The following is a 27,629-nucleotide window of genomic DNA, read 5'->3' as shown; positions in this document are numbered from 1 at the left end:
TGACAACCCGCTAAACAAGCAGTGTAAGCAGCTTAAAAATAGATCTGCACAGTGATTATTATTTCCACACTGCTGCTTCATTTTTCTGCTATAGCTTCTGGTACAGGCAAGCATCCTTTGAAGTCTATAGGCATTAAGAGTCTCCTGGGGATACAGCTGCAGCCACCGAGGAGCTAATATTTCCATCTTGAATGTTTTCATATCTATTAATCTCTTATTTTTTTCCCTTTGAAAACTTGTGCCATAAGGAGGAGCAGGAATCATCAGGTCTACAGCAGAGAGGAGGAACCTTTGGTCCTCCATTTGTCGCTGATCTTCCACTCCCATCAGCCCCAGCAAACATGGCCACAGATGATGGGAGTTGTAGTTTGACAACATCTGGAGGGTCAAAGATTCCACATCCCCCTTCTGTGGTTTGCAGTGGGATTAGCAAGTTCATTAGCAAATTGCCAAGTTCATGTGATTGTGGACTTTTTCCACCAGTTTTGCAGTAGGTTTCTCTTGGGACGGGAGAACCTGAAAAACTAGGCTATAAGCTTTGGACATAAGTTTCTAGGGCCCACTTCAAGATATGTAGGGCTAGCCTGCAGTCAGTCAGTTGTGGTTCTCCTGAGATGGAAACTGCCGGTGGTAGAATAATTTGGAGGTTTGTTGAACCTTTGACCCTCCACATATTGCTGAACTACAACTCCAGCCAGTCCCAGCCAGCATAGCCAATGGCCACTAAAGATGGGAGTTGCAGTTCAGCAACAGCTTGAGGGACAAAGATTCATCACACCTCATCTATAGACTTAACTCCTTCCTATAGCTAGGCTTGTAGGAGGAGAATATGGTAGGAATATGGCTATTCTCCCACTTCTTTTTCTCAAGGAGGTGGGTCAATTTTTTTAAAAGGTATAATTCCTCCCTCTTGCAGAATCTGAAAAAAGCCTCTTTTCAGTGCACGTGGACTTTGGAATCCCTGGTCCAGAGATTCTCCCATACCTGATGGTCTTCTATTGTAAAGACCATCCTTTTAAGTAAGGCCCCTGGTTGCTATTTTATTAAACTGTTACTGAGTTTTTAGATGTTGTGCTAACAGTGAGGCGAACGTGCTCCTACCAGGGGAACTGGAGCCCGAAGGGACTTTACACCTGTTATCATGATGTCTGTTGCTGCCCTACGCACAGGAGTAACTGTGCAGGAACTCCACACTTTTTCTTTTCCCTTTTAGGATGCCCTTCATATGTTTGGTAAAGGCTTTAATTTTGCCACACAATTTCGTTGTTGCTAGGGTGTGGCTGACAGGGATCCCCGTCTCCTCTCCTCCCTCTAGTTTGATCTGGCTTCAGCTGCCCTATGGCTATAACTGTCAGGGGCAAGGGTTCTCTAGTCTGAATTGTGAGGTAGGCGATGTCTCAGGATGGACAAGTAGAATGGGCGCTGCTGCTGTTACAGCACATGAGGCAGTCAGTTAGTTGGAGGACAGGGATGCTATCAAGAAAGGCAGGCCTGTCAGGCAAAATAGCAAGGGTGATGGTGGATTGGTCATGTGAGTTGTCAGGGGAAGGCAGTTGGCCCATGCAGCACTCTTCCTGATTGGCTCAGGAGTGCCTGCCCCTCAGCCCCCCCCTTCCCTAGATGAGCCAGTGTGGTGTAGTGGTTAAGAGCGGTAGTCTCGTAATCTGGGGAACCGGGTTCGCTTCCCTGCTCCTCCACATGCAGCTGCTGGGTGACCTTGGGCCAGTCACACTTCTTTGAAGTCTCTCAGCCCCACTCACCTCACAGAGTGTTTGTTGTGGGGGAGGAAGGGAAAGGAGAATGTTAGCCGCTTTGAGACTCCTGAAGGGGAGTGAAAGGCGGGATATCAAATCCAAACTCTTCTTCGTCTTCTACCCTGGATTCAAATCCAGCACGCATACATGCAGAGTGTAAGCCAGGAGTGGGGAACCTGTGGTGCTCCAGGTGGGTTGGACTCCCAACTCCCTTTGGCCCCAGCCAACAAGGCCAATGGTCAGGAAGGTGGAAGGCGTAATACGACGTCAGAAGACCAGATTGTCAGTTTGCATTTCTTAGTACAGAAAGTATTGATCTGATGTATAGAGATCTTTCCTATTCTAATTAATTCCAGAGGGTACTGGAAGCTTCTGTGTGTGAAGAAACAAGCAGAAACTTCTTGATGTTTGGGTTATTCCTTCAGAGAAGCTGAGTACAGCTGGCTTAAACTGGTTCTGTTATCTCTTCTGTCAAGCTCATGCTGACTATAATTATAGGCCAGGAGGAGTCTGGGTTTCACTTTCTCTTTCTGGTGTGGTGTTCTGTACATAGTATGCTTAGTGTCAAGGTTTAGACTTATTATAAGTTACTGTAAGTTTAAGTGAAGTCTGTTGCAACTGAATTTCCTATGGACAGTGCCAATCCTGAATGTACAGTGGTACCTCGGGTTAAGTACTTCAATTCGTTCCGGAGGTCAGTTCTTAACCTGAAACTGTTCTTAACCTGAAGCACCACTTTAGCTAATGGTGCCTCCCGCTGCTGCCGTGCCGTCGGAGCACGATTTCTGTTCTCATCCTGAAGCAAAGTTCTTAACCCGAGGTACTTATTTCTGGGTTAGCAGAGTCCGTAACCTGAAGCGTATGTAACCCGAGGTACCACTGTATTGGATTTGTGACCATTATGCTCATTTGCCTTCAGTAGCTGGATGAAATGCAATTGCCTCTGGTCCATTTTTGGGGAATCAATCCTGCAACATGTTGCAAGTTATTACTCTAACTATACATTGGACTCTACCCTGGATCGATTCCATGACACAAGATTCCTCACGCCATGCAATTAGCAACTGCTGCCATGCTACGGAGTGGGGGTGTGTGTGGAATGTTTCCGCGCCCCCTCAGCTCTTGAATATTGCCCCAAGAGTGTGCACCTAGGTTGGCTGCAGGTCCCCTGCCCCAGGAAGTGATGTGGGCATTGTGTGAGCTGTCTTCTTTTCCTTTTGCATATTATGCTCCAACATGGTACTCAAGAGCAGCGAAAGGGATTCAAACTCCTGCCTGGAGTGGTGCCTGGTGACTTGGCCACTCGCTGTCTGTGTCACCAGGTTGTGACACAGTGGTGTGCATTGGCAGGCATTTCTCAGCTCACTACGTGGGCAATTCCTACTTTGTTGGCTTTGACAGTGCTTCCATGGAGATTGGGAGGGTACCTGGTGTTTTGTGCTGTTCCAGCAGTTGTTATCACAGGAAGGGGAAGAGCACATAGGATATTGTGGCTGTTCGGCAAGCAAAATGGCAACATATTCCACCACCCCCCATCCCCTGTCCCTCAGCACAGGGTTATTTGGTAAATAGCTTAACCCGAACATAATAAGTAGTGGACTATACTACTTTTTCTATTTTTAAATCCTGGACGTGCTAGTTTATTATTTAGGCAAAAATGGATTTAAGTTAATTAAGAGAGTCAGCTTTAACTTGGGTGCTGAAAATCTTCATACGTTATCTTCATGTGTCCTCAATTAACATTTTGTTCTTGGGTTTTTTGGGTGTTGTTGTTAAAGAAAGGCAGCTGCCACATTCATTCTACATATGCACAATACTTTCTTACTTTGGTAATCCAGGATCACAATTTAATGATTTATTCACATTTGTTTGTACAAGAATCAGATGGCATATACTAAAAAGACATTTAATTAAAAAAAAAGTATATACGTTTACATCAACAGAAGATGAAATATAAACCTTTTCTACTCAGTCATTCTATACATATTATAATAAACAAATCACAAATCTGTCACACAATATAAACGTTTAGTTGTTATAATGTAACAACATACAGAAAACCTTTATAAAATTTTGCTTTCGTTTTAGGTTTTAAATCTTACCATTAACTAAAATTAGCTGTGCGGGATGTTTGGGGTACATGACTAAGGCACCAACAGTACAAAGCAAATACAAAAGCAGAAATATTTCCTTGGGAGTGCTCTACGCTGAAACACCACAAGAAAAGGCAACAATAGTAAGTTAAACCTGCTGCAGCCTTTACAAGTTTCTTCTGGGGTCACAAGGTTAGTCCTATGGTTGAATTTCTTTCAATATATCACTTCAGTTCTGATCACAGCACATGCTACAACACTGATGGCTAGGATGAACTTCACCAAGGTGCACTTTTCATTAGCGTCTTGTATTTCAGACAAATCATTCAAGCCAAAGCATAAATGCATTTTAGACTTATGTGAAAAGGATTTCTTGGACTTAAACTGCAACACTTACAAAAATACTTTCCCTTAAACTTGGGATTGCTTCAAAACATTGCTTTATAAATATAGAAGTACTATGCAAAGGACTAAAAGTGAAATCATAAGTATGTATACCCCCATCTGAGCTATTTTAAAAACTGGTTTATTAAGCAAGCATTTGGGATAGATACTGAACTTACAGAAACCAACGTACCCTTTAAGAATTTACAATCCCCATGACAGCTTCTTGGCTGATGTATTTCTGACAAATTATAAATATACCATAGTGTAGCACGTAGTATATAGCACATTATGCTCAGTAGCAGAAGCAATAAGGTCTTCATGGCCCCAAAGTCCAAGGTTCAATCCCTGGCATCTCCAGCTTAAAAGAATATCGCAGAGCAGGGCTGGGAAAAACCTCCCCATTAATGATATTTGAGAGCCACTGCAAGTACTTTGGTAGATGTGCCAATGATTTGACTCTCTATAAGGCGGCTTCATATTTAAGCATTTTAAAGCAGAAACAAAATTGCTTGCCTTCAATTACCAAAGTCCTCCTGTAGCTCTCGTATCTTACCTATGTGATAATGCAGTTACCAATTAAAACACACATTACGAGGCTTCTCATGTATGGCACACACGTATGGCTTTGGGGGGGGGAATAGGCCTCAGAAAGCAAAAGTTCAACCAATCATAGCCAGGAAACATAATTTTCTTGGATTATACCTGTGAATTGCAGGGTCTTACTAGCCGAAGACTGGAATGTTTGGCAGCTTGCATATGTTGCAGCTTACAGGAGCTGAACGGAGAATGTGCACAAACTGACAGAATGAATAGTGTATATATTGCCTGATCAATATGCATAGTCTCCAAGCTGAATATGAAGCTATCCAAAGGATTTCATATAGTGACCGGTGAATATGCACATTCTGCACTCAACTCACATCAAACCCAAAATATGCATTTCTTATACCAAGGATCCCTGAACAAACTTTAGTATAACTGCATACCTATATTGGTAACATGACCTCATGTTCTCCATCACTTTAGTAGGAATTCCTGGGACAGTCATGCAGAAATAGACAGGTAATAAAAACCCATTGGTATAAGCATTTATCTTAAAAATATTTCCTGTTGAAAATCCTGCTTTTATGCTCAAGGTGGAATTTCACGCCTTAAAACATTTGATGTCTGCAATTAGTGCTTTCAAGTCAATCTGTTTTAAAAGCAGACAGAAGTAATGCCTCAAAGCACCAGATATTAGTAAATTGTGCCCATGGCTTCTTTTGTAGAGTTGTAAATCCAAGGTAATGTTCATACTACTAAAGTTAAATCTCCAAAGCATAACTGCAGGAGTAAATGAAAAGCTGGCAAAGCTCTTAATAAAACGGTGGTGTTATTTCAGTAGAGCTTTTCTAACAGTCAAAACTCACCAAGTTAATTCTGTAATGATCGTACAGGCAGAGCCTAGGGCTATAAACTGAATGAGGTGCAGGCATTTGGCTAAGATATGATTTGTAAAACGACCAAGAAAAGTTTCCACCCGAGTACAAATAGCGAAGTGTAGAATCCTAACAAAACTGACATCTTTGCAGTTTTCCCAACTATGTCCCCTACTCGTGGTTTACAAAGAAGTAGTACTATGGACCATAAGAGTTAATAGAAAATGCCCTTTGAAGACAAACTTTTGTTTACTAAAAGTCTGCTTAAACAAATTCCTAAATTATTCATTAAGAAAATGTTTGGATTCTGGGTCCTATAAGCACCCTTTTATACTGGGCCCCGAATTCAGTTAAAGTGCCTGTAGCTACAATCCTAAAGTCATTTACTCGGAAGTAAACCTCATCGAGTTCAATGGGACTTACTCCCAGGTAAGTGTGCATAGGATTGCATCTTAAATCTCAATGAGACAAGTAAACATGCTTAGGATTATGCAGCATGCCCCATTGGAACCAATCAAAACTAGTTTAGGTGTGACTAGCCAGTGTCCCAATACTTTCAATGGGATTTGGTTATCACTAACTTGAGGTGGATAGGGGCCTGGAACCATCCTATGTATCATTACTTGGGAGTTGTTCTGTCAATCTCAGTAAATATATAAAACGATAGGGCTGCCAAGAGTCTAGGTTAATGCTTTCTAAATTATACTGCAGATAAAATTAGTGCTATCACCACCAGCGAGTGTCCTTTAATACAACAGACGTCAGATTCCCATCTAAATGCTTTATCAAAGAGCAAATAAAATTATTTGAAAGGTTAATGTAAAGATACAAGATTAAAATTTATTTTTGATTAATTACAAGTGCGTCTTTGTTCGCATTAGTAAGCATTCTTTATACAGTCTATTCTTCACTGCTGCCAAAACACAACAGAGCAGAGAAAAAACAGCTAAAACAAAACTATTTTTTTCCTAAGTTATTTGCTGGATAGAATTTAATTCAACACAACTCGGAGGTAACTTTTTCAATTGTAGGCATGTGGCACTTAGACAATCATCTTTGCACAGAAAGCTTGTAACAGTCATGCGAGGGCACAGTAATTATCTTAAACAAGGCAAATTTCTCACCACAGAGCAGTGGGGAAAGTAAAGGAGGCACTGCACTGGAACATTACACCTAGTAAACTCCACATGATACAGTTTCAGAAACAAATACTTAAAGAGCTATCATTAGAAAAGGTAAAGTGTTCAATGAAACATGATTTAGTGATAGCTTCGTTTGGTGGCCCTAAATCAGCATTATCAATAAACAATTTAACTGAGCAGTAGATCAAATCAGAGCTTATCACCACAGGGAAGATTACAGCAAGGTAAATTCTAAATTTCTTATTCAAAGATGCAGTGTTCCTTTGTCAGAGCCCTCCGTGTAAATTCAAAAATTGTAAAGATACCTGAAGTGTTTCATTGGTATTTAATATGTAGATTGAGTTCACATATTCAGATGAATATTTCCACTCACTAATGAATACCACATGGCGCCTTTCCACAACAGAAAACTACCGAGGATGAAATGTGGTTATCTAAATTACTCTCTCACTGCTATTGAGCTGCTACTTTCTGTCTGCAAGGCTATCATTCTAAGAATACCTACTTGTCCTACTGAACTCACTGGGATTTACTTCCGAGTAAACATGCTTAGGATATGAATATCTTTCAAATATGACAGTAGATGCTTTGGGAGTACCATTCAAATTGAAAATTGTTGACGTACCTAGGACTGCTGAAAGATGACAGAACGGCCCCCCGCCCATCATTATGGTTTGGTTAACAAAGCAAGATTTCTGGATGTCCTAGTAAAATGCCCTGCAATAAATAATTTACATGTGTAGAAGAAATCAGAGCAAGTGCATGATTTTAATATTAATGTCGCCTATGCTGTCACTCTGTCCATCTGCACTGTGCATGTTAGTAACCACTACTGCTTAAAGAAGTGCAAAAGAGTGGAGGATGCCACTGACTTAAAGTGCCCTAAATTGTAGCTTTTTCTTTAAAAAATAAAAATGCTACTAACAAAACAAATCTAGAAAATAAAACAGTTCAGGATGTAGAAATCTTTGTCTGCCACCTTCTAGGTTAAAATCTGGGGATGAAACACTGCATCTTTCAAAACAGAAAAGGAAGCAGTATTGTCAGCAGTAGGTGCATATGGAAGTACAGTACTGCATAAAGGTCAGTAATGGACATTACACACAGGAATATCAGTGACAATTTTTTCAGGCATAAATAAAGAATCCATTGAAAGCATAAAAGCCAGGACTACCAGAAATGGTTCTCCTGAATGGCTTGAAGTGGTTAGTGGATAAGCTGAAATAGGCCGCAAGGCATGACCATAGATAAAGAACCAGGAAGATAACATCTATGTGGAGTATGTCCAGCCCTTGAACTCCTTTTTCCTGGGGAGGCAAAGAGGAAACAAGTTTTAATAAAGAACCGTGTGTGCATTTATTGATAAAGTAGAAATGAGACACAACCATCAAATTACAGCCCTCAAAAAAGCAAATCAAGGCAGCTGAACCAACATTCTTGAAAAGTATTTCTCTCCTGTCTTCACTTAAATATTCTGAAAGACCTTTTGCAACATCTTTAAGAAGGGTAAAGCAGGTAAATAATCCAAACAGTACTGGATTTAATACTCTACTGAAATATCCAATTGTGTCCACTATTTACTCATCAAATGTAAATTATGATCTACCCCCAGGTGTACCCAGAGCACATTTGACTAAAATTTGTAGTGTGGGAGATATACAGTCAAATCTAACAATGCATATTCCTGCTAGTCAACATGTGAAGGGGTTAAAACCATAGAGCTGTATTGCTGATAGGCAAACTCAGACTATAGAAACGTGTGATGTCATTTCCCCCTTCTCTCCTAGGGGGGAAGAAGCAAAATAAGTATTTCCTGTTCCTTCTCTCTCTCTGCTTCATACTGTGTGAGCAAATGAACATGTCTTGGTCTGCCCCAAGCCTAGATTCCATTTTGAAAACAACCTTTTATTTTTGTACCCCCAAAATATTTTACCTGCATTTGTTTTTGCTGCTAAGGACAAATGCTTGACTGTGAGTAAAATATATGTTTTAAACTTAATTTTCAGTCTGTAGCCTGTTTCTTTGATAAATGGGATAATAAAGGGAGAAATCAGCCTAACAGCCAAGTCCTATGCTTTCAATTAAACTGCTTAAGATGGGATTTAAACTCTGCTCAGTCCCATGCTTTTAAGTGCAAGTGCTAAGCTGATCCCTTTGGCTGCCAATCCACATATCTGGGTCTATAGGGGAATAAAATACAGTTAATTACATTCCTTCACCTATCTAATAATGCCCATCATAAGGTTATGGGCCCAGTGTAGGAAAGTTCCAGAGATTTCTGAGGTTTTTTACTATTTATTGAAAATGATTTTTAAACGAGAAATATTTTTTTGTTTTGTTTCCTCAAAGTCACAAGGGCTCTTTTGTTCTAGTGTTGGAGGATCAACTCTCCTGCCCTTTTCCTCCCCTTTCCTTTGCAACACAGCAATGAGACTTGAGGGTTTTTGACTTCTATTTTGCTTTTTGAGGCTATTTGGATTTTTTGTGATTTTGCATCTTTATTTTGAATTTTGGGAGGTTTTAATTATTTTTATCTTTGGACCATTTTTCAATTTGGGGCTGAACTTTTGTCTTTTTGATTTTAGGATGGCTAGCAGGGAATTAATTCCCTTGCAGAAGAAAGCCCCAAGTTACCCACGATTACTCAAGAATGATATCCAGTAATTCAAGATTTATAAAATAATTACTTTAGAAAAATGTCATCACACATTTTGTGTCTGTTATTTTCTTGCGCCAGTTTTACACAGTTAGGCTAAGATTCAATGTACCTGTATGTCATTTAGGATCTGTATCCTGGCTGGAATCTAGCAGTTTCCTCAAAAATCAGTTCTTTCAGTTTTTCCTTTGGTAAGTCATCCAGCTCCATGTCAAACTTGAAGGGTGCTTCAGCTACAGGCTAACAACAACAGCAACATGAAATCTTTTAGTAAACCTGCTTACAAATTTGTTCCAAACCACCATAGGAAACAGGGAGGTTACAGAGAGGTAAAGGTAAACAACTTTGAGGACCAGGTGGTTTAAAAGCAGGATATGTCTTAAAAAAATAATAAAGCATAGCAAAATTAGTTTTACGATTCATTTAGTAACCAAAGAGGAAGCAGAGGCCAACTGTGTGTTACTTCTTACATTTTTATAGGAAATTTTCATGCAGTGTTCTTGTCACATTAGGTCTGAGTTGTTTCTAGTTATGTGAAGACAGTCATGTCTATTCGTCAGAGTGAAAGTGTCTAACAGAATGTGTTAAGTAAGAACGCAATGAAGTGTATGAAATCTTTTTCCTGTGTAATACTGCAAGTTATTACAAATAACATGAGCTTATGGCTCTTGTACAATGGCATTGTTTGTGGGGTCTAAACACAAATGCTACAGATACATGGACATAAACAATTATGTACATCTGGGGGCTCTGACTGACAGGAATTGTTCATCATATGTTCACCTGTGTTGACAGACACTTGTCATGGGAAACATTGGTGTAGCTATTGTAGATGGAACAGTTGTTTTTGCTACATAAAATGTGGCACTCCTCTCAGAATTTAAAACCTAAGGCATCTGATAGTCACATGGTGTCAATTGTCTAATATTAACCCATCTAAACATAAATATCTGAATATCACTCTTTATTACTATGATCACAGATCAGGCATTAAATTACAATCAAACAAAAAGAAATTTACAGTTTCCAGGCCAGTAAACAACTACAGTCATACCTTGGTTCTTGAATAGAATGTGTTCTGGGAGTCTGTTCAGCTCCCGGAACCATTTGAAAACCACGGCGCAGCTTCCAATTGGTTGCAGGAGCGTCCTGCAGCCAATCGGAAGCCGCGCCGGACGTTCAGCTTCCAAAAATGTTTCGAAAACTTGAACACTCACCAGGTTTTGATCATCTGAGAACCAATTTGTTTGGGAGCCAAGGCATTTAAGATCCAAGGTACGACTGTATTTGGAATTAAGAGAATGGCAAAGGGCTAGGATGTGTGAGCATTGTCACACGCTCACAATCACACTAGAATGGATTGCTGAATGTTAGTGAGTGTGCTTGCACAGAATTTTGTCACTTTCACAGTGATTTTGTTAGTGGAGCCTGACAAAAGAAGGGAAATGTAAAAATTATCAGATCTGCCTATCAATGTAAATATAAAATTATTTACTTACTAGTACATATAAAATTATGAATTTTGTTTGTGATTTACTTGCTAGCTTCCTCTATTCCCCAAACTATTCTAAGCATCTATTTAAAGAATTTCAGTGATTTCAAACCAAGTAAAATAAAATGTTCCCCTACCTCATCACTTGGATCATAATACTGCTCTAGATATGGATGCGCCAAAGCTTCTTCCACTTCAATTCTTTTATGAGGGTTGAAGGTCAACATTTTATCCAGCAAATCAAGAGCTATAGTAGAGAAAGCTAGAATCAGTTTGTGTTGTGATGCAGCCATATTAATTCAGCACTTTTCTTCCCTTCATGCATGATTCAGAGTGGTTCTGAATACGTTTTCAGAAAAATAGTTATAGGAGAACAAACCAAATCCCACAACCTCCCTAACAGGTTCCAAGGCAACACTGAATGCTTTATGGGACTTTGGACTGGACTTAACTGCTCATCTGCTCCCAAGAAAATTACTTGCAAGTGTGCTTGTCTTGGGGTACTTGCCAGCCCTCTGCTCCTGATCTTGCTGGACATTGCCACAGTCAGTGTACTTATGTCTTTCTGCTCCAGAAGGGGTGCAAAAGAAGCCAAGGAGGCTCCCTACCTCTGCTCATCACCAAGGACTCAGCTATACAGCTGCAAATAAAATGTTTTAAGTGTGTTGCAAAGTGCAAAATACAAATGTGACACTAGATGGCGACAGTGAGCTATGGCAAATTCAATATATTTTTTTTCCAAAGCTTTTTTAAAAAAAGCATTTTTACAGTATTTTTATGTGTGTGTAGATTTCACCCAAACATGAAATGCAAAGCCCATGTGCACTGTGTGCATGTCCATAGCGCCTGGGCCTTATTTCCAAGCTTTGTTAATCTGGAGTCAAGCACAATTGATAGAGGTTCACTCCCAACTCCAAAAGAAAAAGAAAAAAGCACCAGCTAAAAACAGTTTCATGAGCATTTGGCCAAGTAATGTCTAGAGTGAGCAACCATCCTTCAGAGTGCCACTGACCACCAGCACATGAAGTGATTAGCCCCAATGAATATGAACTAGGAACAGAAATTAGCAAACTAAAAATCTCTAACGTTTTTGTGATTTAAAGCTCTTTACAAGCTGCCATGAATCTGATACCAAACACAAATATAACATAGTTTATATAGTTATATTCTGCGAAGCGAGATTTAATGGCTAAGATTTTAGCCCTTGCTACATTCAATGGTCACAAATCTTGCATCACTGTATTCCAGTTGTTATCTCAAGCTTTTTATGTTACCTTTGGGGTCAGCATTTGGAAACAGCCTGTTCCATGGCACCTTGTTTTTGTACGGAAGAGAAAGCAAATAGTTTCTGGCTTTCAAATTGATTATGCAGTTCAAGTCTTCTTGAGAAGGAGATCCAAGTATTCCTACAATTCAATAAAATAGAGAAAAGAGTATTATTGTGGAAACAAAGCACTTGAATGCATTTGATAAAGATTAATATCAAGTTTCTTAAATCTGTTATCATTTACTAGATTGGGTGTACTAATAGATGCAGGTGTGTCACTGAACAACCACCTCTCATTTGTGGTACTGAGCACCTTCCACTAATTAAGGTTATTTCACTAGCTGCTGCCTTTCCTGACATTATCCCTGCTCTGGTTACCTCCAGATTCAACCCCTGCTCAGGGGCTGACTTTGGAAACTGGTTGGAAGCAGTTGCTAGTAATCTGGAAGCTGTATTTTAAATTAACTGGGAGCAGCACTGAAGGGAAATTATGGGGTATTCTTTAATTATCTCAAACTAGTTCATATCTGTGGACCAATGGATAATGAAAATTTGTATCAAAGGATGGTACTGAAGAGGAATTTTGCTCTTGTTCGTTTTCTACTTGTTTCTGTGACGCTTACATCAAGGAGGTTTCTGCTGGATTGTGCCCTTGCCTGGTGGAGGAGTGCAGAGTACTGCATGCAGAGCAGGAGAGGTGAGAACAGGGGAGAAAATCAGCATGAATTTAAAATAAAAATATGAATAGATGGCCACAGCTGGTACCATCAATCAAATCACTAGGCTGGAGAGAAATGGCAATTAGGAGACAAAAGCAGCCTTTGCCTATAGTTATATATAGAAATCTTACCAAGGATGTGGTTCAGCTGATCAAGATAGTGTTTTCCTGGAAAGATGGGTCTGTTTGATAGCATCTCCGCCAAAATACAGCCTACAGACCAGATATCAATAGATTTGGTATAACCCTAGAAGTAGAAAGTTGGGGGAAATCACTTGTTGCTAGCATTTGCTGTACTGTTCAACATACTACAATTTAAGAGAGCCAAGATATGGTAATTTTGAAATCCAGAATTCCAGTCCTAGCACTTGTGATGAATCAGAATTTATATAACTGTTCTTGAACAATGAGGCAAGCACTGTGTTTTATAAATATGAAGGGTAAGCACAAAAGTACAGAAGAAAGCTACAATGCAATCTATGGATGATTACTAATAAGTCAGTCTCAATGTCTATATTTGCTTATCACAGAAAACCACAGTTCAGCCATGAGAAGTTTAGAAGCTTCTTCTTTTGATTTAAGCACAACTTGCCATGCTGTTGGGACTGAGACCTACTATTAAGCTTAGCCACAATTAGTCTTAACAAGCCAATGTCAGTAGCAATAGTGTCAAGCTGCCTTGTTTTAAACTAGCTGTAGTTAAGAATAACCACAGTTGGTTGGTTCAGAACATTATGAACGGTCGCTAAGTAAAAGCTACCAGATTCCTTATCGTCATGTAGGAACAAAAAAGGGGAGGGGAGCATGTAAGCCTGAGGCTCACTACAGCCATTTCCTGCTTATTCACATCATGCTAAACTATGCTTTATCATAAGGTGCATATCCAACCATTGCTTTCAGCTGGACTCACTTGCACTCACCCTGACATGTGTGCATGGGAATGCAGTCTTAGAAACATAAAATACAAACTTTATCTAATTGTTACCATGTGAAACCCACAAAGATTACTCTTATTTTTTTTTACTCCAAGCCCTAAAGCCAGTGCGATCTTTTGATATAGACAAAGTACAGTGGTACCTCAGGTTACATACGCTTCAGGTTACAGACTCCGCTAACCCAGAAATAGTGCTTCAGGTTAAGAACTTTGCTTCAGGATGAGAACAGAAATCGTGCTCCGGCGGCGCGGCAGCAGCAGGAGGCCCTATTAGCTAAAGTGGTGCTTCAGGTTAAGAACAGTTTCAGGTTAAGTACGGACCTCCAGAACGAATTAAGTACTTAACCCGAGGTACCACTGTATCAGGAAACTCTGACTTCAATGATTGCTGAGTTAAGCAAGCCACACACTTAGCCTGAGCTGCTCATGTGTTAAATGGTACTAACTTCTGATTTTATATGAAAATAAACAGCATATTTTGCACACAAAGAGATGAAACAGAAATAATTAAAAACCAGACAATGTGGATTTCTGAAGTGCCCTAGAACTTTGGATGCGTAAGATTTGAGATATACATGTTAAAAGAATGGACAAGTATTAGAACATGGTCCATTGAACTTTTTTGGGTTTATGTGAGTTGGAACCCACTACTACTAAGCTTCAGACTGCCTTAATTCCCACTTGCCTGCTTCTGCAAACTAGGATGCAAACCCACAACCGTGTGTTCCACTGTGCTCTGCCAGTTTAGCCAGCTCCCTTCTCTCACCAGTGATAATTGCATGCCTGCATATGTACACTTTCTTCCAGGGATTAAAATTCCAAACGAATGCTGGGCTGCTAGTTTATTTCCTATCATACTCACAGTTCCATTCCAAAGCTAAAAAGTAGCAGCATTAGGTACTGTGGCCTCAATTTGGTAATTATATAAAAAGCCATATGCAAGCAGCTTCATCTCTCAGAAAGCAACATAAATTTCAATGATAGGCAATCAAGAATTTCTACTTGAAGTCAAAGCTAGCTCTGGTTTGCAGCACAGTTGGTTAAACACATAATCAAGACATTCAACTGAGCCAGCAAACTCTCATATGGCTACTGTCAGTGAATTAAATATCAGGGTGCAATTTGTTCATGTACAAAATTTAAGATTTAATTGGATTTTCCAGGAGCCACATTGTAGTGGAATGCTCTCCCAGCAGATGTTGAACAGATAAACAGCTATGTGATTTTTAAAAGACATCTGAAGGCAGCCCAACAACAACAGTAGTAGTAATAAAAATAAGAATAACAATATATATTATTATTTGTTATTAAATATTTCAAGCACCATATAAGGCACTCTTCCATGCATAGCTCTTACTTTAGAATTCAACATGATTTCAGGAGCTCTGTACCAACGCGTAGCTACATATTCTGTCAGGAACCCAGTGTGGTCATGATCTGGATCTGCAACGCGAGCCAGTCCAAAGTCACAGATCTAATATCAAATCAAACAAAGATGTTATAGGAGGGACAGCTTTCTCTTTATTTTTTGTCACATCAATATTCCCAATCAAGCAAAAATTCATGCATTGCAGGGGATTGGAGTAGATGGCCCTCGAGGTCCCATCCAACTCTATATTTCTATGCTTCTATCCTCAAAAACCCTCTCAGATTTTCAATCTGCAATAAAAACTGTATATGTGCTTTCTGTCTTTTAGAATCTGCAGATTAGCTGTCCCATGGCAACAAGAAGGAACATTTACAGGTTCCATTCTTTAAGGAAATGGAGATAACATCTGAACAAAAAAAGTGAACAAAGCTTCAATCCATGCATAAACAACTTTTGTGTGTGTGCTAAAACTTCGTTGCCAAATACCACAACAATGGTACACATGCCTTTCTAATAGTCTCTGTTACAGCTTAGTTTTTGGGATCTTTCTTGGCATAGAAATCCACTGATTTAAAACAGCGAATGAGTAAGTTTTATATTGACATGGGTACTTTTATATTGACAAAAAGATACTTGCTAACCTTGAGATCACAAGTGGTGTTTAGCAGCAAGTTGGAAGGTTTGAGGTCACGATGCAGCACATTGGCTGAATGGATATATTTTAATCCTCTCAGGATCTGGTAAAGGAAATAACAGATGTGGTCATTGCTGAGATGTTGAGTCTTTAAGAGCTTGTAAAGGTCTGTCTCCATTAGATCTTGCACAATGTATCTGTAAATCGTATTAAGGCAAACAAACCAACATTTTACTACATAATACTGGAGTTGCTTAGCTCCCGAGTTTTTTTAAATTTCACTTCTACATTTTTAGAAGAAAAAATGTGCAACATTGCTGGATGGTTAATCAATAAAGAAGCACATCACCCATAACTAACGTCATAGTCTTACTTAAGAATAGCTCAGTCGGTAGAGCACAAGACTCTTAATCTTAGGGTTGTGGGTTTGATCCCCATGTTGGGCAAGATTCCCGCATTGCTGTAGTTGGACTAGGTGAGCCTCATGGTCCCTTCCAAATCTACAGTTCTATGATTCTAAATTGCAACATTTGCATGGTACAAGGATTGCTTACGAATTGAGAATAGCAAATTGTAATAGGATATGGAATCATGCCAATCAGTTGGGCTCTTGGAAAAATCCGTATGACTGCTTCAAACAATCCTCTCCAGTATGACAACTGGACATGGGGGAAAAGGCTTGCTGTGAACCATGAGATGGGCCTAGAAGGATAAGAAAGGAGGAGAGGGAAACTCCCCAAAGTGCATACAGTCGTACCTTGGTTTTCGAACAGCTTAGTTCTCGAACATTTTGGCTCCCGAACACCGCAAACCCGGAAGTGAGTGTTCCAGTTTGTGAACTAGTTTTGGAAGCCGAACGTCCGATGGGGCTTCCACGACTTCCTGCAGCCAATCAGAAGCTGCGCTTTGGTTTGGTTTCTGAACGTTTCGGAAGTCGAATGGACTTCTGGAACGGATTCCATTCGACTTCCAAGGTACGACTGTACAATCAAACCAAGTGGAACAATGGAAAGGGGGGGGGGGAATTCTGTGCAAGTTATCAGTTCCAAACAGTGTCAATGGAAGGGTGGGGGAAGGAGCCAAAATAGACAGAAGTTGAGGGAACCACAGAGAGAGATGAGGTATACAAAGAGCAAGCTATGCTACACTTGAAACTCAGTCCACTTTTAGCCTTGGCCCCACCCCACCCTCTGCCAGCATGCAGCCCTCACTCCAGCAGATTACCCACGAGGGATTGAAGTCCTCAACAGATAAAAGGTTCTGTTGCATTACACACAGAAAGACTTGTGCTTAGTACAACTAATAAAACAGCAAGAATCACTGGATGACAAGATCAAGGAAGCAGTCTTTAACATATAATTTAGGATAACACCAAGATAAACAATCAACAGTGAAACAGAGCAGAAAGCTGAAACAATGAGAGCACAAGGGCATACATCTTTAAAGGATACACATCTTTCATCTGTTCAGTTGTTGGAGCTCTGATAATGTCATTGATCCCAATAATATTTTCATGTTTGAAGCGCAGTAAGATTTTGATCTCTCTCAGAGTTCTCTGGCAGTAAGTCTGGTGTTCAAAAGGACTGATTTTCTTTATGGCCACCCGAACTTTATTCACATTGTCATGTGCTGAACTGGAAGAAGAATCGTCAATATTAAACAAAAAAATAATGGCATTATCTACAGAACAAGACTCAGGTTATCTAGAAATGCTGACATAGCCTTTTTCAATCATGAAGATAACAAAATTCAATTTATCTGCCAAAATACTGTGAGGTTTCAACACTTTATCATTTTTCTCAGAACCAGTGGTGGCAAGATAATAATGGTGGCATCATAATAACTTTAACCATATTAGATAAAGCTTTAGACACTATGTCAGAAAACATTATTTAAAACATAGAAGCTTGCATTGCATTAGTAGCTTGCGTTAGGCCCAGTATACCTGAAGGAGCATCTCCGCCCCCACCATTCAGCTTGGACACTGAGGTCCAACTTCAAGGGCCTTCTGGTGGTTCCCTTACTGTGAGAAGTGATGTTACAGTGAACAAGACAGAGGGGCCTTCTTGGTAGTGGTGCCCATCATATGTCAAGGAAATAAACAACTGTATGACTTTTAGAAGACATCTGAAGGGAGCCCTATATTGGGAATTTTTTTTATGTCTGATGTTTTGCAATTTGTTATATGTGCTGTAAGCTGTTTTCTTGTATTGTATAAATAAATAAAATTGTATGAATAATAACATTGTGTTGTTGTTGTTGTTAGTACCGTTAAATACTTTTGAACAAAATACAACAAAATTATCCAGGTAACAGTCACTTGCTGCTTTAACTCTTCTCAAAGTTTTTTCAGGATGTGAAAAGCAGTAGTCAGGAAATTTGTCAAAATATTCACAAGAATAGATGTCTCCTTTGAATATTGGCATTCAAGATCCTACTTTAAAGCATAATTTCAAACTTCATTCCAGATTTCCTGCCTCATTAAAATGTCCATGATTTCAGCCTTAATTAGAAAGATGGCACACCACCTCATGTCTTTGAGAGAAACTTGGCCAATTCAATCTTGCAGGAATTAAAGTAGTCTAAATCTCAGATTGCTTGTTCCACCAAACCTTTATACTGTCCCATTGGTGTGACCAGGGAGAAATAAGGTTTTTTGAAAGGTAACAGTTGCCTGAACAAATGAATAGAACTAAACAGAAAACTGATGTTTTAAATAAGGAAATAAGAGTTAATACCGAAATACAGCAAACAGGAGGACATTATATCAGTAACCAAATTAACCAAATTGATGAGCCAAAGAAGAGAGAGGAAGAATCATTTTATAATCCAGTATATGCTTGACAGGTTAGAAAAGAAGCCATTCCTCTGTACTGAACAAGGCACTGGTCACTCAGGCTGAACAATGTCCTCGTCATTGCTTTTTTAAAGCTTAGATACTCAGGGACCTGGGTTAAATTTTCCATTAAATTAAAGCCTTTTGTCACGTAACATATCAAGTCCCTATGTGAACTACTTCAACAAAAAAGGACTACAAAAAAATCAAATATTTATTATAGATGCAATTCCTATTCAGGCAATGTTTTAAAATGAAAAAGTGCTATAATTTATGATATAAAAGTTATACGCATAATCCTGAAGTTAAGAGCTTTTCAATCGTGTTTTTCTGGAGAGAAGCAAACTGTGAGAAGTGTTTCAGACAATGCTAAATATGGTCTATAGTTGTGTATATCTAGCAAAATTTAATGTATGACAAAAGGTCACCAAAATAAAAAACTAGATATATAGCATATTAAATCACATCAAAATATTCTGTGAATATTATACACAGAGATATCCAATGTATAAGGATTAACGAAAAGCCACTGAAAAGAAATATTCTACATCATTAATAAATGAAATGCGTCATCTTTGTAGTATGACTGCACATACAGAGAGAGGAAAGCCCATCTGTTGATAATATTTCCACATATTTTACTGGGAAAAGCATTCCATAACTGGGGAGCCAAGACTGAGAAACCCTTCATCCAGGAAAGCTAGAGAAGGCATGGTAATCAACTGAAGGCTATCTGTCAAAGAACCTAACATAAGATAGGCATAAAGGGAGATAGGCAGTCAAAGACTCATAAAATTGTAGAATTGGAAGAGATCCCAAGTGTCATCTAGTCCAACCCCCTGAAATGCAGAAAACTCAACTAAAGCATCCATGACAGATGGCCATCCAACCTCTTCTTAAAAACTTCCAACGAGGGACAGTCCACAACCTCCCAAGGGAATCCGACTGTTCCACTGTCGAACAGCTCTTACTATCAGAAAGTTTTTCCTGATGTTTAGTTGTAATTTCCGGAGCAGGAGAAAACAAGCTTGCTCCATATTACATGTGACAACCATTTCAATATTTGAAGATGGCTATCATATTTTCTCAGACGCCTCTTTTCTATGCTAAACATACCCAGCTCCCTCAACTGGTTCCTCATAAGGCTTGGTTTCCATACCCTTGATCATCTTGGTTGCCATCCTTTGCACACATTCCAGCTTGTCAATATCCTCCTTAAATTGTGGCACCCAGAACTGTACACAGTACAGTATTTCAGCTGTGGTCTGACCAGGGCAGAATAGTGTGGTACTATTACGTCCCTTGATCTGGACATTATACTTCTGTTGCTGCAACCTAGAATAGAATTAGTTTTTCTTACTGCTGCAAAAAAATGCTACACACATCCTGGTCCCAAGCTGTAAAAGGCACCAGAAGTCAGAATCGGGCCTGAAAACAGATTGAGGACCAGTACAAGTGGTGTAGTATGATCATAATGCCCAATCCTATTCAGAAATCTAGCTGTTGTATTGTAAGCTGATTGCAGTTTGTGATCTGTCCTGTAATGAAGTTCATTACAGTAGTTTATACTTGTGACTTAGCATGTAAACTGCACTTGCACTCAACAAACTGTTATGCACTTAATGCTTTGTGCTTGTGAAGTAAGTAGAGTCAGTAATGTCATGCATGGATACACTGCTTAGTGGCAGGTAACGTCTATGCACATGGAAGAGTAGTACACCTTGGCAATGCCTTTTTTCTGTGGGTTCTGCTTACTCACTCACTGTGCCCCTAGGTGCATGGGCACAACCCTTTTACCACTGGACTCTGCTCCCACTGCATGGGCTCCACAACTTTACTGCTAGGCTGTACCCCCCCAAGTGTGCACAGGTGGACTCCATGTTGCAGGCTGGGGTTCCAAAAGGACTCCAGCTCCTGGCAATATGAAAAGGACTGGTTTTTAAATCAACTTACCATGGGAAGGGGGAGGGAATGGACACAGTGTGGGAAGCAATATTTATCCTTGTCAACAAGGCCCTGAGCAAAAGGCAGTTAGCAGAAGTGCAGGCCTTGGCAAAGCAAAGGTAAAGAAGCACCTAGGGTTTAGTGAGTGTACATTAGAAGGTGCAGAAGCTGCTTTGCTAAAAAGGCAGCAGAGAAGAAAATGGGCAAAGTTGGTCAAATCTTGATTTTCTTCAGAGATGCTTCAAGAATTATATTTTTTAAAAGCCAGAACAGGAAGCAAATAATATAGGATAGGGAGGAGTTGATGGTGGACGTTTAGACCAGATGCAGCTAGAAGGACCAATGACCTGACTCAGTATGAGGCAACTTCTTACATTCTTACAGAGTCTAAGGTGTAGGCAGAAGATAACACTTTGAAGAGGACCACAGCCATTTACAAATCATAGAAATAGCAAGACACAGAAGAGGGAAGGAAATGAGGGCTAATGCCAAGACAGATTTCCACAGGAAAAGGGTCAGAGAGTTCTTAAAGAGTTCTCAGTGGAGGTTGAAAAGAAGTCAGTGTAGAAGAGAATGTGGGGGAAAAGCTGGGTCAATGAAGTTATTTGTATGAATGCTGAATCACCAGCAAAATTGGAATATTGTCAGGAGGGAAAGGGGAAAGCCATATGAGGCATGGCATGAAAGCTGAAGGGAGGTAGCATGGGAAAATGGCAATATACCACAGCAATCCAGAGATGCAAAGGAAATATAAAAGATGAATTTTGAAGGTTGACAAGCAGTGAAAAAAGCAAGCAACCAGGAGCTGAAATGGCAGGATTTTGCAAAGAAGCCAATTCTGCCATCACATCAGCCAAGTCAGGATGAGTGGGAGGAGAAGAAACTTCAAAAGACGAGAGCAGCAACAGGGACTGTGTTGGGGGAGGGGAGCCAGATTTTGGTGCGTGCAATGAGCTAGAAGGAGGCAAGAAAGTAACATTCCTAATTATCACAATCCACAGGGAGAGTTCATCTAGAATATTTCAACTCAGCCCTGTGGAGCCTTCAATGGGAAGTTCCTTAGGGATCTATCCTATCTCCTATGCTGTTCAACATCTACATGAAACCGCTGGTGGGGTTATCTGGAGGTTTGGAGTACGTTGTCAGCAGTATGCTGATGACAATCAGCTCTACTTTTCCTTTACACCTGCAGGTGAGGCAGTGGAAGTGCTGGACCGGTGTCTTGCCTCGATAATAGAATGGATGAGAGCCAACAAACTGAAACTCAATCCATATAAGACTGAGGCACTGTTAGTGGGTGGTTCCTTAGATTGGATGGCTTTGAGGCTGCCTGCTCCTGATGGCGTTACACCTCCTCTGAAGGAGCAGGTTCATAATTTGGGAGTACTCCTGGATCCTTTGCTGTCACTTGAGATGATTTTCTGAGGCCCTTTTTCGTGTGCCTCCTCCACAGTAGGTCTGTAGGGTGGCAACACGAGAACTGGCCTTTTCTGTAGTGGCTCCCCATTTGTGGAATGCTCTCTCTAGGGGGGCTCGCCTGGAACCTTCATTATACACCTTTAGGCACCAGGCAAAAGCATTCCTCTTTAACCAGGCCTTTGGCTGACTGACATCCAATGCCCTATTAAAATGTGGTGATCGTGGGGGACACACGGACGGACGTTATTGGGTTGTTCTTGTTCTTATTTTGAGTATGTATTCTGTGTTTTTATATCATGATTCTATCCCGTGAACCGCCCTGAGACCTGCGGGTATACGGCGGTATACAAATTAAATAAACAACTACTACTCCTGGCTTCAAATCACTTTTGTTGTGGAGTTATCTTAAGTGATTCAAGCAAAGTCACAGAGTTAGCCCCACACTGGTCCTGAACATGTTTACATTAACACAACCTTCCAACAATTTCTTTGCTTTAGAGTATGTGCATAAGTTTATGACATCTTTACATTTAATACTGACATTTCTACTTCTATAAACTTTATTCCAATCTCATTACTGTAACACTGAGACACGATCAAGGCTTTTCTTAAGTATTCACATTATGGTCACTTACTGACTGCAGTTGAATGGCTTATGCCTATACTTTAGTTTTTAACTAGATTAAACTACAGTTTTCACAGTTTATATTCACCTATACAGTTTTTAAAGGAATAACCCATTTGGTTTTTTATCACTAAAATAAACATCCAACAAGTTATTTTTATTTTAAAAAATGCATTCAAATGTGATTTAAATCAGTGTTATTTATTGCTTAACAACTGCTCACATGCTAACTTTTATTAATATTGCTTTAAAAAAAAAAAAAAGTTCCCCTAGGGCAGAGTACACTGCGCAATGTTCCTAAGGGGGAAAAAACTTTTCTTAAAAGCGCCTGATGCAAAGTGCTGCTGAGCATAGACTGTGAGCAAAATTATTTCCTCCTTGTTCACAGATACTACACTGTCTGAAAAGTGGCTTAGGGTGAGACAACAGGCAGACATTTGAATGAGAAGAAATGATGACTCTGGGTTGGCTGGTTTCCACAATACTGTACCTGGAAGACCAAAACAGTGCCAGTCACCACCTGTTAAGCTGTGTAGAGCAGCGGACTGCGCCCACCAAAGCCTTCATAACACACACAAGTGCACTACACTGCAAATGCAATCACTGCTCCTATGTTAATTTCCAGCCAGCTAGTGAACCTAAACCTGTCCCATTTTTGATGACTTATTGCGTATTTACTTCTTTCAGAGTTTCTGGTCAGTGATGCCTACAAAGAAGCCATTAGGCGATGCTAGGCTACATAGAATAAACTGAAGACAGTTCTAGGGCAGCAGCTGCCTAGTCTTAAATGGAGTGGGAAAGGTGTGTACATGTGAGAGATACACTCTGACTCCGGTGGATAATATTAAATGTCAAATTATGTTTAAATATTTATTAACTTTCACCAACTATACTCCATTACACGTTTCCTTAAAAAAAGAAAGCTCATTCACTGCAAGACTAGTATGTTTATGCTGCAGTGAAGTCCCTGAGACTTAAATACTTTCAATGCACTTATTCTAGTAATAATGAATCACACAAAAACTGAATCTCAGTTTTGTAGACTTCTACCAAAAGCAGTTTAAGCAAAAAATGTGGTTTTATCACCACTTGGTTCTGATTTTTTTGTGCACAATGAGACTTTGCCTACATATGCACCACTACTTCTCATCCATCATTATTCGCTGTACACTGTATGTTGTTTCGTAACAACATATGGATATTTAAATAAGATATATTCAATCATTCTCACAAATTTAAAACACTACTGATAGATACCAAGTTACGGTAAGCCAGAGTTCTACTGCACTTGCTACAATACATTTGGCAGAGCAAGAAAAGAGAAAATGCCAGCAATGATCAAACAGCAATACAGCTTAGACAACACTGTCTTGCACCTTACTGCCACAGCTTCTCATATCCATATTTTGACAGATATATGAGGATGTGAGTTAACCAGCACAATACACATGCAACAGCAAATTGTTTTCTTCATACTTCCTATAAGTACCAACTAAATGTGACAAATGATGGCATTTGATCCATCATTTCCTCCCAATTTTCGATCTTCCACTTGCATCTCCATCTCTTCTTGTTCATGACAGCATACTGTCAGTGGCAACCCACCACAAGTTATTAATGCTAATTAAATCCAACCAAGGATCTCTTCTCTCACTTTTCCCTAAGACAAAATAAATTGGGAAACAGATGTCACCTTGCTTTTACTCTTTCAGCAATGAGAAATCAGGTAGCTCCCTAGCTTCTAGAGGCATCCCATGCCCTCCCAGAAAGCTCCCACACTACATATACAATCAAGTCAAATATATCACCTAAGCCACAACACACAAACACTATCATTTTGTTTCATGTTCACAGTGATATAATTATTGAGCTCTTGGCTTTACATTTTATGTTTATATTGTTTTTATCAGTATAAATTACCTAGGCTGCTGTTGGCCAAGGAGAGGCGACTCATGAACATTACAAACTACAATAAAGAATAATAATTTCAATTTATATACTACCCTATTACCTACAACAACAGCTTCCACATTGCTCAACAGAAAACACAGGGAACAGCCATAGCTCAATGATAAAAGCACCTACTTTGCATGCAGAAGGTCCCCACAGTTCAATCCTCAGCATCTCCTGGAGTCCAGGTAAAGCTGGGAGAAACCTTTGTCTGAAATCCTGGAGAGCAACTGCCAGTCTGTGTAGACCAGGGGTAGGCAACCTACGGCCTGGGGGCTGGATGCGGCCCAATCACCTTCTCAATCTGGCCCGCAGACGGCCCAGGAATCAGCGTGTTTTTACATGAGCAGAATGTGTCCTTTCATTTAAAATGCATCTCTGGGTTATTTGTGGGGCCTTCCTGGTGTTTTTACATGAGTAAAATGTGTGCTTTTATTTAAAATGCATCTCTGGGTTATTTGTGGGGCATAGGAATTCGTTCATCCCCCCCCCAAAAAAAATATAGTCCAGCCCTCTACAAGGTCTGAGGGACAGTGGATCGGCCCACAGCTGAAAAAGGTTGCTGACCCCTGGTGTAGACAGTACTGAGCTAGATGGACAATAGATCTGACTCGCTATAAAGCAGCTTCCAATGCTCTTATTGATTAAATGGTTTGGCAGAGAAGAGGTGGTTTAAAAAAGAAATCCAGCCCTTTGCATATACAATTCTGTGCACATTTACCTAGGGGTAGTCCACTGAAGTCACTGCTATTTGCTTGTTAAGTAAACATGCACAAGCTTGAGTTGAAGAGCTGCACTTTGTAAATCTACACTTACCTCTGAGCAAGGATCGTCTACTTATGATACTATTTTGCTTTCCCAACAGACACTGCCTCCCTAAGGAGCCCAACACAATCTAAATACCGTGCACCAATGCTCACTGCAGGTGCTGTACATACACACACAAGAGGATTTCAGCATAAAAGTGACACTGTGGATGGGCTGCAGCAAGTCATCTTTGCAGGGCGCAGGAGCCTCTGAAAAACTGGGAGGCAGAGGAAAGTGAGAAGGAAAATCCAACGACTAACAGGTCGGTGTGCAAGCGTTTTTTATTTTCTTGGATCGCACTGCAAGCTGTACCTTATACTGAGCCAGGAAAACAGGAAAGGATTTCTCTCTCTCTCCCCCATACATAAGGCTGCGGTCCTGTTTCCCTTTCTTGCCCTTGGGTACTCACTCTCCGCACATAGGCTTACTTCCGAGTAAAACGCGCAGAATGGCACTGCAGGCGTCGGGCTCTGCAACCTCTCGGCCCCGATCTCCATCCCATGCATGCTTTCACTCCGAAGGAAGGGAAGGGAAGGTCCCTCGTTGCAGCGCTAGTGCGCAGCGCCCTTAACCAGTGGCGTAGCGTGGGGGGTGCCAGGGGTGCCAGCCGCACCGGGCGCAACATCTGGGGGGGCGCACTCGCCACCTCCAGAGTCGCCGAAGAGCCTCGGGGCTCAGCTCCTTTGGGAGGAGGGGTCGGGCTGGGTGACCAGGGGGAGTAGCAGGCGCTAGCAAGGAGGTCCGGAGCCGGAGCCTGGCCAGGATCGGGCGCGGGATGGGGCGCAAGAGGGAGGGGAGAGTCGAGCCTGTCCGCCCCGCGAGGACTGCTGCGAAGAGGCGGGAGGGAGAGGAGGCCCCTTGGGAGGAGCGGGCAGGTGCTGGGGCGGCAGTGCCGGGCGGGGGCCGAGGGGTGGGCGCCCCCCTGCGCGGGCATCGCCTCGCCGCCGCCGCGGGCTTGGCTGGGCGACCGGCTGAGGGGAAGCGCCAAACAAGGCCAGGATCCAGGCCCCCGCTCTCCTTATTTGGCACCCATTTCCGGCTCCCGGGTGGCCCCCTCCCACCCGCTCTCGCTACCAGTGGAAAGAGAGACGGAGGAGCAGCGGAACCCGCAGCCTTTGCAGGCGCTGCCGGCCGGGAGAGGGGAGCGCGGCCCCGGCCAGCCGAGGGATCTTGTGGCGAGGAAGGAGCCCAGTCTGCGCCCTCCTTCCCCACAGAGCTGCAGAGGGAAATCAAGGTTCTCCTGCTAGTTTCTCTTCTTCTCTCCCCCCCCCCCACTGCGTTACAACCGTGCCCCCCCCCTCGGTGCACATAGCACGATTGCAATCTCTCTCTCACCCCCCCCCCAAGTTAAACTAATGGAGCAAGCCAGCGCCAAAGATTTGTAGAACTGTGAATACCCGGCCCAGGCAGCAGCAAGAAGCTGGCAGCGGCGGCAGGTTAGGGGTTAGGGGCGCAAATTACTTGCCTTGCCCCGGGTTAGGGGGCGCAAATTACTTGCCTTGCCCCGGGTGCTGACAACCCACGCTACGCCGCTGCCCTTAACCCCGTAAGCCAAGGGCGCTTTCTTGCATTAAAATATTAATAATGCTGAGGGGGAAATTCAGCAGCAACAGCAACGGGTGAAGGGGGGGGGGAGAAGTGGAAGCAAGAGGAGAGAATTAGCGCCTTCTTACCAGACCATCCCGTAAGCCCCTTCCCCGATGTAGGAGAGGTTGGTGTAGCGAGGCCCCACGTCGAAGATCTGCCCTCGCACCATCTCCGGGCCCCCGGCGAGGCTGGCACAGCTGCCCGCCGCTGCCCCCGACACCGCCGCCATGTTGTTGTCCGTGAGGGGAGGAGGAGGAGGAGGAAGAGGAGGGGAGTGGGGGTGAAGAAGGAGGGGGAAATAAGAGGGCGGGAAGAGGAGAGGAAAGGCGACAAGGGGCTGGACTCCACCCTCCCCTTGCCCGGCAGGCCGTGTCTCTGTGTGTGTGTGTGAGGAGAAAGAGAGCGAGAGGCACACAAGAAGGACCGGCCCGCCGGCGCCGCCGCCACACAAACCGCCAGCCGCTCTCTGAGGAGCCGCTGAGGGAAACGGGGCGGGGCTTAGGTGGCGCGCGCGCACGCGACACTGAGGGAGGGAGGGAGGGAGAGAGAGAGAGACAGAGAGAGAGCGCAACGGCCGGCGAGGAAAATGGGGCGGCG

The 27,629-nt window shown here is 41.7% G+C and overlaps 1 protein-coding gene and 2 long non-coding RNA genes across 4 annotated transcripts in view; 2 read left to right on the top strand and 1 right to left on the bottom strand.

The window, feature by feature from the left end:
- The window catches only part of LOC310695114, a 9,098-nt gene extending 3,792 nt beyond the window's left edge, over positions 1 to 5,306 (top strand). Inside the window, exon 3 of the long non-coding RNA XR_014519926.1 lies at positions 3,843 to 5,306. This is a non-coding gene — a long non-coding RNA (uncharacterized lncRNA). The remainder of the gene's footprint in view (positions 1 to 3,842) is intronic.
- On the bottom strand, positions 3,580 to 27,629 carry MAPK1 (mitogen-activated protein kinase 1). Of its 2 annotated transcripts, none has more exons than XM_083479066.1 (9): positions 27,119 to 27,629; positions 17,316 to 17,498; positions 15,872 to 16,061; positions 15,219 to 15,335; positions 13,060 to 13,174; positions 12,217 to 12,348; positions 11,080 to 11,189; positions 9,563 to 9,690; positions 3,580 to 8,101 (listed from the first exon to the last, which is right to left on the bottom strand). In XM_083479066.1, exons 1-8 carry the CDS (start codon positions 27,259 to 27,261, stop codon positions 9,574 to 9,576), a joined length of 1,107 nt encoding a protein of 368 aa, XP_083335192.1. In that variant the 5' UTR covers positions 27,262 to 27,629; the 3' UTR covers positions 3,580 to 8,101; positions 9,563 to 9,573. The 2 variants fall into 2 exon arrangements, with proteins under 2 accessions (XP_083335192.1, XP_083335193.1); XM_083479067.1 differs by lacking the exon at positions 3,580 to 8,101 and adding an exon at positions 8,149 to 8,289.
- Positions 8,224 to 9,496, top strand: LOC310695125. Its single transcript, XR_014519937.1, has 2 exons — positions 8,224 to 8,309; positions 9,380 to 9,496. It is a non-coding gene; the product is annotated as an uncharacterized lncRNA (long non-coding RNA).

Source organism: Podarcis liolepis (assembly GCF_965112155.1).
Source record: "Podarcis liolepis genome assembly, chromosome: 15".
Lineage (NCBI taxonomy): Eukaryota > Metazoa > Chordata > Lepidosauria > Squamata > Lacertidae > Podarcis > Podarcis liolepis.
Note: the sequence above shows the minus strand (reverse complement) of the source record. Positions and strands in the feature narration are given on the sequence as shown.